This window comes from Nuphar pumila, chromosome 8, assembly GCF_984573655.1.
Source record: "Nuphar pumila chromosome 8, dmNupPumi1.hap1.1, whole genome shotgun sequence".
Taxonomy (NCBI): Eukaryota; Viridiplantae; Streptophyta; class Magnoliopsida; order Nymphaeales; family Nymphaeaceae; genus Nuphar; species Nuphar pumila.
In genome coordinates, this window is record NC_143256.1 from 16159379 (window position 1) to 16172874 (window position 13496).

At 38.6% G+C, this 13496-nt stretch overlaps 1 protein-coding gene across 1 annotated transcript in view; it reads right to left on the minus strand.

The window, feature by feature from the left end:
- The window catches only part of LOC149829676 (actin-interacting protein 1-2-like), a 47980-nt gene that overhangs the window by 17461 nt on the left and 17023 nt on the right, over positions 1-13496 (minus strand). The window contains exon 5 of the mRNA XM_090015240.1: positions 3137-3544. Coding sequence (XP_089871366.1) covers positions 3137-3544 — 408 coding nt within the window. The remainder of the gene's footprint in view (positions 1-3136; positions 3545-13496) is intronic.

Consider the following 13496-nt stretch of genomic DNA (forward strand, 5'->3'; position numbering starts at 1 on the left):
ATTTGTGGCACATCTTCTAGGGTCATGGTGATCTCAAAAGAATCAAACTGGAATGTGTTCATCTTATGATTTCACTTATTGACCGGGTGGGTCATAGTGTTCCAACACGAGAAAGCCACTGAAGTGCATATTTCATAATCGATCATTCTGATATTCACTCAGATGTTCATATTACGACAGAACTGCAGGCCACTGACACCGCCCTTTGAGCTTTTCACCTGGCGCTCTACTTATCTTCTGACCTCTGTGTAGCACAAAATAACATATTATTTGTATCAAATCAAAATTACTCTCATTTGTACTTTTACATGTCGCTATACACAGTAATTCCTATATATAATAATCGTTGCACACTCGCTATCACTGTAATCATATACACAATAATCAATATCAAAGTAATCGCTATACGTACTAATCGCTATACATAGGTCACAATAATCACTATACATAGTAATCGCTATCACAGTAATCACTGTACATAATAATACCTATCAAAATAAATCATTACGTAATCGCTATATGTTACATATAAACAGATTCAGATATCCTTCAAATTTGGATATTTATCAGATTTGATAGCAAAATCAGAATCGAATTATACTCGAATAGTTTTAGCTTATCAAATGCAACTGAACAATCAAATTTGGTCGGATATAGGATCAAAAATATGATTCACTGAGTGGCAGTTGTGCCAGAGAATGATGTTAAGGCACTTTATGCATTTGAGAAAGGAGGTGAGACGGCCTTTGTATTTGCATTGAAAACTAGATTTAGCAACTACCACCTCATAAAATGGTAGATGCCAAATCCAGAAATGGACTGCTGCCACTTTGTCAAATGCATAAACTCCCTCCAACTACCAGTTCCCATATGGAGACTTATTTCACATTCTTAAGATCGAAATATCATCAAGAGGGCATTTATTGCATCCCCACCCAAGGGAAGCCACTTCTTGAAGGGACGCATGAGAAAAAGTTCTTTCCCATGGGGGGAAGGTGTGAACCAGTGTTGTCGATATTGGCCTGAATGTCGATGCACCAGAAAATACTGACCTGAATTGGCTATTTTTTAATAAAATGTAAAAAATAGATTAAAATTAATTTTTTATATTTTTTTAATGGCTTTAACATGTGTCACGTTCTGATTGACACAATATTTTTTAATTATTTTTTGGCCAATTCAGAATAATTCACTTGAGAATGGATATTGGAGGATTCACCTGAATCATTGGGCCAAACGATACAAGTCCGATTCCGATACAAACAACAGTGGTGTGAACCCATTTTGACAGGAAAGATGCTTGTTTGCCTTTATTATGTAAACACCACCACATGTTTTCCATGGAGATGTTTGTTTCACCTCCCTTAGTAAAAGTTCTCTTTCCTACGAAAGAGTGTCTCTTTAATCTTTACTGGGCTCCTCCTTTTCCCAGTTCCTTCAACTTGCTTCATGTCAAATTTTTTGTGTTCTGTAATTTCAGACAGCTTGTAACATGCCCATTCTATCCCTGACAATGCTCATCTTTCTGTTTAATTAACTCTTAAGGACAAGATGTAAGGATATGTGGCATTTCTTCAATATGTGTTTTTATTTTTGCTTTACCTAACATGCATTAGTATTGTATCATTGTCATCAATGGCTCGGGTAATTGATTTGTAGTACCAGTTGGAGTCACACTATCTCAACCGGGCCATATTCAGGCAAACCTAGCTTGACTAATAAAAAAAAATTAACTCAATCCTAGTGAGGATTAATCTATTATGAGAGATCATCCCATGTGATTAATGAGTTGGGACATCAACCTGTTGTAGTTGGAATATTCATTTTCTCTTTCCTATTTCATTGAGTCAAATTGAAATGACAAAAATTGACACAGAATTAGAGCAGCCATGACGAAGTGATCTATTAATCTCATCTTCATGCTTTTTCCTCTAATCTTCTAACCTCTTTCTTCTCTATGGATTTAATATTTTTCAGAAGATTTCTTTGTTTTGAATGTTAAATTTTAAAACACTTACTGGAATCATAGGCAGATCTGACTGTTAGCTTTGAACAAATCTGGAATCTAACTTGTTTTTTGGTCCCATAGGCTTGGGTGAAGGGGATAAATGGATTGGTACGTGGAAATGGTAGCTCTATCTCAGCTGGTGGTGTGGTTGGCTGGAACCAAATAATCAAATCTTCAAGGGAGTACGACCTTGCAAAGGGGGGTGATTGAATTGGTAATTAAGTTTATGGTTCAAATCAAGCTTGCAAAGGGGTCAAGCTGAGGTTCCAGACTGACTTATGGTCCAGGGATGTAACTCTTGCTGAAAGATATCCACCGTTTTTTCACATAAACAGAGATAACAGCATACTTGTAAGTGAATGTTGGAAAGGAAGAGCTAGTTAGTTCACTGAATTCAGAAGGAATTTCAAGGAGCAAGAGGTAGAAGATTGGTTTTGGTTATGGCTATTGGATTTTTAGGCCCATGGAAAATTTCTGACAGCGAGAATTCCTTATATGGAAATGTGACGGATGTGTTATGTTCTCTATAGCTTCATTTAGCCATGCTTTTGGCTGTAAAGATGTAGACCACTTTCCAAATGACACCGTCCAGGGTTTCCATCCCTCTCCTACAGCCAAGATATTTGTGTGGCTCTTAGCACTTGATAAGGTTAATAACCAGTGCAAATTGAAAGACAAAAGTTTCCAGCTTGCAAGTACTTGCTACTTCTGTTTCGATGAGAACGAAACAATTGAGCATTTGTTTTGGTTTTATCCAGCATTTCAGTGGTTGTTCAAACAAGCTTTGGATTGTGCCAATAAAATGGCCAGATGGGGATTTAGCTTGGATTGGTCGGAATAGGACTGGTGGTTAAGAATCTTAATTTGATCTATTCTGTAAGCTTGTTAAAAGATTTCTTATCCCCTGGCTTAAATTATTTCTCTTAGACAAAAAAAAAGGATTTACATGGTTTGCAAAGTGTTATAATGTGCATCTCCCTCGCATACTGTCTGTAGACTCTGTACATACACCAATTCTTGTTTTCTTTTTGTTATGTGTGTGTGCTTGTGTTCAAGGATTGATACACACACACACACACACACACATATATATATATATATATATAGAGAGAGAGAGAGAGATGGTACCTCTCGAGTGACATGGTCCCATACAACAGCTTCTCGATTGAGATCACCAGAAATAAACATAGAGGCATCTGGGGAGAAACGAATGGCGTTAATAGCACCACGATGCTTCTCAAGGACTGACTCTTCAGTGAGAGTGTCCCCATTGACAGAATAGACGTGGAGTTTCCCATCTTGGCCACCAACAATGGCCTCACTTCCATCAGGTGAAATTGCAGATGCCGTCACAGCAAACCCAAGATTCAGAGTTGACAACACTTTGGATCCACGAAGCATGATTACTCCTGAATCAGTTGAAAGCAATGCCAGCTCGGGCTTATCAAGTGCAATATTTAAGTCCTTTGGTTGTGCACCAATATCAATTTTTTCTTCATCACCACACTGATCAGCATGCAGCGGAATTCTCCTTACCTGTAAAATTTTGGGAAAAGGATCATCTCTTGTAGCAAAAGCAAGTTGAACATATTGTACATAGCTACAGTTGTTGTACAATCAGCAAAATATAAGCCCCACAGCAGGATATCATCAATTGGAATTTGGCAAGTAGATTAAGAAATTGTTCCTTATTAAAGGAATATGCTATTCATCAGACTTGGTGAGCAATACTACCGTGTATTGAACTTTTATAATTGGATGGAAAGCTTTCCAGACAAGAATATATGGACTATCCCTGATATTTACTATCCGAACATCAAAGAAGAGGACCAAATATTTGGAGAACACCTGATAAAATCATCAAATTGGACTAGGACAATATAACTTAAAAACGAGGAGAAAATCTCCAACCGAATAGCCTTTGGAAATCTTTCACATGTTATTGCCATTAGACATACTAGCGAGCACAGACATGCTCCCAGTCTATGTCACAGGGACTCACCAAAGAGGCCTCTGCACCCACGTCGACGCGACGCGGGTGTGGCACCCAATTCGGTCAACCCGCACCCAAGGTTATCATTGTCCAAAATGGACTTGGTTAACTTTGTCCATTAAAAAAAGGGACAGGGCTCAATAATGGGTAAGGGTACCTCGAGCACCCCCCTCCCCCCCCAATTAAAAAAATAAGGGGGTACCTCGAGAAGGGGTAAAGAGGGATGGGGCTTGAGAATGGGGTACCATGAGAAAGGGTAAAGGGGTGGTGTTAAAATATATATATATATATATACACTCCCGCACCCCCACACCCAAGTTCTTTTAAAGTGCCGCATCGCCGCCCCCGTATCTGCACCCGTACCTATGTGACATAGCTCCCAGTTTATCCAATACATATATGCACATGTATGAATACAAATTGTAGTTAGTTGCCTGTTTATAGAGAGCGTGAGAGAGGTTGACTATACCATGCACGTGCGAAAATCAAATTCCACTTGTACAACTTACATAATGAATAACAAATAGTGTCAACTGTCACATACAAATCAATTCCTTATGCTGTGAACATTGGATCAAGAGAATTTCTGCTCATGACATTTTATATGTCAAAATTACAACTGGCACGGTAACAATGTCAGAACAAAACAATATCCATAGTGCTATGATTAGGCCAATGAAGCACTGCTCGTCATATTATATCATTACATGGCAAGGTGTACCTTTCAAAAGGTATATGTGTAATTAGGTTAACCTACAGTTAGACATAACATACAAGAGAGTTGACTGCGACATCACCCACCATATGAGGCACTTTACAGCCCTGTGGTACCTCCTGTTATCTCTTCTCTATTCTTCGTCTTCACCACATGAACATAAAGTTGAATTACTTGCTTAAAAGATGTAGTACTGCTCATTTCAAGCATGGGCGTGAACAAATCTCAATTCATTTTTTATTTCTTCTCAAGGAGTATTGAAAATGATATTACTTGCATATTTTGGTCAAACTATTTCAATGGAATATTATATAGAATTTCAAAGGCTATTTAAGTTTCTAATTCAAGAATTTGACATCAAGAAATTGGTCTCATTTACGTACCTCTTAGAGATTGAAGTTACAAGAACAACAAAGAGTATATTTATCTTTTAGAGAGAATATGTTGGAAGATACTGTTATTAGTCAGTTTGGAGCCTTGTGAATTAACTAACATATCTGTTATCCGATTAGCCTGATTAATCAATTCATGCACAATGAAATGATACTGAGATGGGCCATGAATATTCAAAAAATTGAAGGCTACTCATCAAAAAGGAATCTTCTATGCCAATTCCTTTGAAGTACAAAATAGATGACCTGCATGTATGTGCATAAAAGAACCGCCTCTGGTTTTATTTTCTTTGAGAGTGAATTCCGTACCATTGAATAGAAAAGAGACAAATGATCATAAGCTTAAATGTTGAAGCCAAATTATAAAGCCATGTCTTTTGGGCCATTTGAAAAGAATTCATGTAAAAGCAATATTACAAAAGGCAAAGATTCAGGTGAAACTTCTAGGAAGCTTTATGGTGATAAATAATATCTATGAAAAGAAGCAACCATATATTGGTGACTTGCCACTTTAATAAGAAAGAGTTGCATTCAAGATGTTTAGCACTTCAAATTTTCTGAACAGAATTGCAAATTCTCCAAGAGAGTTCAAGGCTTGACTTCATAAATCAATTCGATAGATATCTTTGCAACACCTCAAGATGGAGCATTGTTGCCTATCTCAATTAGGGGTGGCAATCGGGTCGGGTTGGCAGGTCGACCCGGCGGGTTGGCTGGTCAGCATACCTCAACCCGACCCGTTTATTAAACGGGTCGGCTGTGGCAAACACGAACCCGACCCGTTTATTAAACGGGTAACCCGACACGACCCGCCAACCCGTTTATAAACGGGTTGGGTCGGGTAAACGGATTGGCAGGTTAGCAGGTTGACCTGCCCGCCTAACCCGTTTATTAAACGGGTCAGCTGGGTTGGCATACCCCTAACACGAACCCGAACCGTTTAATAAACGGGTTAGGCGTGAAAAGATACTGTCATTTAGTATAAAGTCTGGATCTCAGGATCCAGACCCAATTCCTTTCATTTTAAACACATGCTCATTAATGTTTCATTAATGACATGCTATAATTTTATCATAACATGTAATGGGTATTTTCGTACCCTAGCTATTGTATCTGTGTGTATTTAATCAGAGAAGCAAAAATGAATACCCTGATTAGGGATTTTTGCTACAGCCTCGTTCTCTCTCCCCATGCTGTGTTGTTGCTTGTAGATGAAGAAAGGAACCCATGATTTCTATCATGGTATCAGAGCAGCAGGTTCAATATTGAAGATCGGTTCCTTCTATGACTGATTTGTCTCCTTCTAAGGTACCTGTTTTCTCATTTTTCCTATCGATTTCTCTTGTATTTAAATCTGCAGTCCGGACTGAAATCTCTTCTTCGTACTCTCCTCTTTCTTTTTGCTCTTTTGAAATACATCATTAATCTGCTTATTGTCTTCTTCAAGTACCTCCTTTTGATTCCCCTTTTTTATTTAAGCCAACGTGTTTCTCTTATTTCCAAAATCCAAAACTGAAATTTGGTCACGTTGGCATATTTCCTCCTTCTTTCATTCCCTGTTGTTCTTCTGTCATATCTACTACTTCTTTCACATTGCTGCACGTGATCTTACCCATCCATAAGCAAAATAATCAAGCAAGATCAATTTTTTTGATCTATGTGTGATTACAAGAGTTGAAAAGGATCACTCCAAACTCATTTGCATATTGACGTCAGATCAGATTGTGATCTGCACGCCCAGATCTATCTTGATTAAAATAATTTCATCTTCGAATTCATTTTCATCTCTGTTTTGCCTGTTTTCTCATTATTCTAAAAGGAAAACACATTATTTTCAAAATAACGTACCTATTACTGATTGAATTTTATTCAGAACAGATTCTTTACCGTGCAGTCCTGTTTTTCTGCCTCGTGTTCATCAGTTAAAAAAAAAAAACTAGTCTGGTCTTTAGACTTCTCTGATATTAAAATTTATGTTCTGAATTATACTAGAATTCAATTGTGGTTGGGTCTTTGTCGTAAGGCCATTTCTTATTTTTTATTCCTTCTCTTGGTTGGATCTTATTCCTTCTTGTTTTTGGCTTCAAAAGAATATGGACTCATTCCCTCATTCTCAGTCTGGTCTTTCCTCAAACTTTCTCAGCCAACTCGTGTCTGAGAAACTGAACAATTCCAATTTCCTAACTTGGAAGCAACAAATCATACCATTCATAAGAAGTCAGGACCTTTCTGGACATCTGGATGGTTCTGTTCCTGTTCCTCCAGAATTCATACCACAAGAAGAAAAGAATGGTGAGAAAGATCTTTCTATTACCTATGTTAGAAATCCTGAGTATGTATCCTGGATGAAGTGAGATCAGGCGTTGGTTGCCTATATCACTTCTACATTGTCACAAGAAGTGCTTGTGGCAATTCCAGATGACTGCTCTGTTAAAATGTAAAACTGTGCAAATGTTTCATATTTACTGACAAAAATGATAAACTTTCTCCTCGTGTGATTCCCTGTGCCTTTTAGGATATGCTGAAAACCAGAAAGGTTATAGATGTTTTGACTTCAAAAATAATAAACTATATGTGTCTAGAAATGTTTCCTTTCTTGAAAAGGAGAGCTTCTTTGATTTTAGAAAATTAAAAGACGTCACTGAGTACTCCTTTTTGCTAGATCTAATATCAACATCTGATGAATATGACCTTGATTGTAACTTTGATGATGATCAAAGAATTATTGATCTTAATGTTGAAAATGAAGAAGTTCATAGAGATACTAGTATTCAATATTCCAGGCGACAAGAGTCTAATCCTCCATGTGCACTTGAAAAATATTCTAACATTCCAACTAGACAATCATCCCGAATCTCGAGGCCTCCAGGAAAGTTTATATCAGTGGCGGAGCCAGGGGTGGGCATGGGTGGGTGGCCGCCCACCCTAAAATTTGAAACCGAGTCGACTCATGACTCGAAAAACCGAGTCGAATCGGGACTCGTGAAACCGAGTCGACCGAGACCCGGGCTCTCGATGAGTCTAGAGCCTGCCAAAAGAGGCGAGGGGTAAAACCCTAGCCAGTTTTCTAAAGCTCTGCCCCTCCGTTCCAGCGTTCCCCTTCAGTCACAGGCAAGACGACAACCCCATTCGCCGGCAACCCTTGTGCTCTGCAGTGCCGCCGGCCTCCCTTCGGTGAACCCGCGGTGGCGGTGCCCCCCTCCGAGCTTCTCCCTCTCGGCTGCAATCTCCGGCGACGCGAGGCACCGGTGTCGCAGTCAGTCGGACCTTTGCCAATCTCCGGCAACCATCGCTAGCAGTTTGAAGAAGACCCTCTTATCTCCTAAATTTGAGGGTGGGTTTTGTTCATGTTCAGTGGCTCTGGTGATACAGTATCCAGTTATCCATTCTACAGGAGCAATACAGGCCAATCCTTCAATTTGGTTCTTGATCCTTTCTTTTTGGGGCACAACTGAACGTGGGTCTAGTTTCTTTCCTCCTTTTTGGGCGCAACCTCATTGGAAGAGTCAATCTTGCTATCCTTTCTTGGTCATCGAGCGTGCATAGGACTCTCCTTTTGTGCCTGCTGCTAAAACAAGGTATGGATGTCTATCAATGTAACGAAGGCAACGGATAACGTATCTTTATCTACCAGATAGTTGGTGAGTGAATTGCTTGTTCTCGATTGTCTAGGATTCTTGTAGTGAGTAACTATGGCCATTGACAGATTTTAATAATTGGGCGTCTGTATTTTTTGTCTAACATGCATTTTTATACTCTTTTTGCTTGAATTCTGCATATGGTGCATGTTGGTCATCATCAGTGTCATAAAAAATGTATTCATTTTTTAGCTTAAAGCTTTTTCGGGGTTCTACGGCCAATCTTGGTGGTCAGAGGCGGAGCTGGGGGGGGGCGGGGGCAGAAATGGGCTGTAGCCCAGTCCTGCCTCTCGAAACAGTTAATTTTTTTTTTTTTAAAAGCCCAGTCCTAGCCCAGCTCAGCCCTGACTGCAGCAAATAGTTTGATTTGTCCATATAAAATAGATTTTTATTAATAATTGTAGCCATTTTTTATTTTATCTCAATTTTTTTTTCGGGGGCGCTGCCCCCGAGCCCCCGAGTATCACGCCATTTTTTTTTTTGCTACACCCCTGTTTGCCCATCCCCCACGTCAATCCTAGCTACGCCACTGGTTTGTATCATACGAGTCTTTCTCACCCACATATAGGGCAGTTATTGCATTAATTCACTCATATGAAGAACCATCCACATATTTTCAAGCAAAAAATGATATCAAATGGATAGAAGCCATGAAAGCTGAATTAGATGCACTTGAAAAGGCTTCTACATGGAATATTCAAGATCTTCCTTCAGGGAAGAAAACTATAGGATGTCGATGGGTTTATAAAATTAAAACCAAGAGTGATGGTACTCTTGAAAGATATAAAGCCCGTTTAGTAGCCAAAGGTTATGCCCAAGAATATGGGATTGATTATAAAGAAACCTTTGCTCCGATGGCTCGTATGACTACTGTCCGAACCTTAATTGCCTTAGCTTCTATCAAAAAATGGTCTATTTTTCAAATGGATGTCAAAAATGTTTTTTTAAATGGAAAGCTAGTTGAAGAAGTATACATGGAACCCCCTCCTGGTCTAAGTATTCCTAAGGGTAAAGTCCTTCGCTTAGAAAAAACTCTTTACGGACTTAAACAAGCACCAAAAGCTTGGTATGATAGGTTTAGTCGTGTTATGATTGATATTGGTTTTCAATTCTGTTTAACTGACACTGCTTTGTTTATTAAGAATTCTGATGCAGGGATCATTGTGCTTCTTCTCTATGTGGATGATATGATCATCACCGGAAGCGATAAACAGAGAGTTGAAACAATCAAAACACTTCTTAAATCTCATTTTGAAATGACTGATTTGGGCTTGTTGAGATACTTTTTAGGCATTGAAGTTGCTTATTCTCCTAGAGGATATTTATTATCTCAGACTAAATTTGCTTTTGATATTGTTTTCAGGTTTGGTATTACTGATGATAAGAAAGTTGACACTCCAGAAGTTGTTAATGTTAAAATGAAGATTGATGATGGAGAACTTCTTGCAGACCCTACTCCTTATAGACAGCTTGTCGGGGCACTTTCCTATCTATCCATTACCAGACCCTACTCCTTATAGACAGCTTGCAGACCCTACTTCTGTTCATATGGGAGCAGTCATGCGTATTATCATATACATCAAGTCCTCTCTTTCACAAGGACTTTTCTTATCTTCCTCCTCTTCTCTTGATTTAATTGCATATACTGATGCTGATTGGGGAGGTGATCCCAATAACAGACACTCAACCACTGGCTTTTGTGTCTTTTTAGGGGAATCATTGATCTCGTGGAGGTGTAAAAAGCAGCAGAAGGTATCTCTCTCATCCACCGAAGCTGAATACAGAGCCATGGCAACCACGACCATGGAAGTAGTTTGGCTCCGACGACTGCTTGCTGAAATGGGAGCTGAAGCAACAAAGGCTTCACAAATGTGTTGTGACAACAAAAGTGCGATCTACATTGCCAGTAACAGAAGATTCCACGAACGCACCAAACACATCGAAATGGATTGTCACTACGTCAGAGAGGAATATCTACACAGGATAATTGATCTGCCATATGTCACTTCAGAATATCAATTAGCAGACTTCTTTACAAAGCCTCTCGCTGCTCCCCGATTTCACTTTCTCTTAGACAAACTTTCGCTCATTGTACCGTAAGTTTGAGGGAGAGTGTTAAAATGTAAAACTGTACACATATGTATATATAATAATATTATATTATTATTATATATATATATAAATACATTTTTCATTTCTTTCTTTTCTGTATTTTTTTTCCTTTATTTTTATTTTTTGTCTTTATGTCATCTAGTTCAGTTTGAACTAGAACGACTGTTGCTAGTCAAGTCCTGTCCAGACTTGACTAGCAATAGAGCTGTTGGACTGACACATTCCAACAGCTCTTAATAGAGCTGTTGGACTGACACATTCCAACAGCTCTAAATAGAGCTGTTGGACTGTGTCCAACAGCTCTATTGAGTCCTCTTTCAGCTGTGTATATAAAGGGGTGCAGCCCCTCTTGTATTTCATTCCAATGCTTCTTAAGCAATTGGTTTTTCATATCAATAAATAATACATTTTTGTTTTTATTTTGTTTCCGGTTATACCCTTTTTAAGGGTTATACTTTAGTGTCATTCTTGACACTTGCCCTTGTTAATCTAAGCTCGTGTTTCGAAGATCCCCATTTCATTTCATGCTCAACAATGCAATTATGGCATCGACTGGTTCAGACATTTTCTCAAGTTTCTCAGGCCAGAGTATTATTTTTAAAGAAAGAGTTTCAAATGCTAAGAAAGGACTCCATGACTATTATGGAGTATTTGAACAAAATGAAGACTATTACAGATCAATTGGCCATTGTGGGATGCCCTGTTAGTGACAAAGATATGGTGCGACAAACTTTGAGTAGGCTGGGGTCGGGCTATCATATGATGGTTACTTCCTTATTGTGTTTGCCAGATTTACCTACATTTGAAGATCTTCGTGTCAAGCTTTTACAGTATGAGATGACGTTGAAAGGATTTTCTGAAGATACTCATGCTCATGTTGGAGCACACAATGTTCTTGCCACAGGAGTTGCCTATGGGCGAGGACGTGGTAGGTATGATTTTCGAGACAAATGGGGTCAAGAAAGAAATGGACAAGGAAGTCGTGGAATACTACCTACACCCAATGTTCCTCCCAATGGGCAAAGGCAAAGGACAATACCTACCTGCTTTCTCTGGAACAAAAAGGGACACATAAAGGCAAATTGCTGGTTTAACCCGCAAAATAGAGGAAAGCAATTGGAGACAAGAAAGGGAACAGATACATTGAAAAATAGTGGAGAAGTCAAAGAGTTACTATTATTTGCCTTGGCTGAATTGAATATCAAACAGAATAATCAAGGTACTTGGTATGTTGATTCGGGTGCAGCCACTCATGTCACTGGTGATGCTGGTAAGCTCCTAAATCTTGTTTCTTATGTTGGTAGAAATAGTATAGTCACTGGAGATGGGTCTCACCACCATATTTCGCACATTGAAAATTTTGTAATCCCCATGTCCAACTATTCTCTTGCACTTTCAAATGTCATTCATGCTCCTAATATCAAGAAAAATATTGTTTCTGTCTCTAAACTTGTAGATGGCATTAATGCTTCAGTTGAGTTTACTCCTTTTTCTGTTTGTGTTAAGGACCTTCAAACGAGAGAAACATTCACTGAAGGAAAACGTCAAGGAAATATGTACGTGTTCCAAGAGAATCCTTTCTCTCGTGTTCAACCTGTTGATTCCATCTTGAAGCTCACATCATCATCTTCAGTTTCTACTGAGAGTGTTTTTAATCTTTCTGAATGTATTGAGTCGAATCTTTGGCATGGTCGTCTGGGTCATTGTAGTAGTCGCTTTATTGATAAGCTTGTTTCAAGTAGTCTTATTCCCAAGTCAAGTCTAGACTTAAGTGTCGATAATAAAAAGTGTTCTAGTTGTCTTCAGTGTAAGAGTCATGTTCTTCCTTTTCATTCCATTAATAAAAGAGCTTCAAGACCATTTGAAATTATATGTTCTGATGTTTGGGGCCCGGCTCCAGTTCCTTCCATGTATGGCACTAGATATTATCTCATATTTGTTGACAGTTATTCTCGATATACATGGATCTTCTTTATGAAAAGTAAATCTAAAACCTTCAAGTTATTTCAGAATTTTCATTCTTTTGTTCAAAACCAATTCTCTCAGAATATTATTTGTTTCCAATGTGATGGAGGGGGTGAATTCTCTTCAAATGACTTCATAAATTTCCTCCAAACAAATGGAATAAGTAGATATGTGTCTTGCCCTCACACACCTCAACAGAATGGGATTACTCAACGGAAGCATTGTCATATTGTCAAGAGTGCAATGAGCATGATGCATGATAGTAACCTTCCAGTTACCTTCTGGGCAGAGGCTTTTCACACAACTGTCTATGTCATAAATTGATTGCCTATGAACATCTTAGAGAACAAATCACCCTATTTCTCTTTGCATGGTGTGCATCCAAATTATCACGATTTGCGTGTATTCGGGTGTATGTTATGTTCATGTTGACAGTTCAATGCGGCACAAGTTTCAGGATAAGGCCTTAAAGTGCAGATTTGTGGGGTATGTTGATGATTACAAAGGCTACAAATGCTATGATCCCGTGAGCAAGCGCATAAAAATATCCAGAAATGTTGTGTTTGACGAATCAAATTTTGGTCATAATGCTAGCACTCCTCCTGAAATTGAAGTTTATCACCCTTGGTTGAACTCAGATCTCTTTTCTAGTATTGATAATGTATGTTCTTCT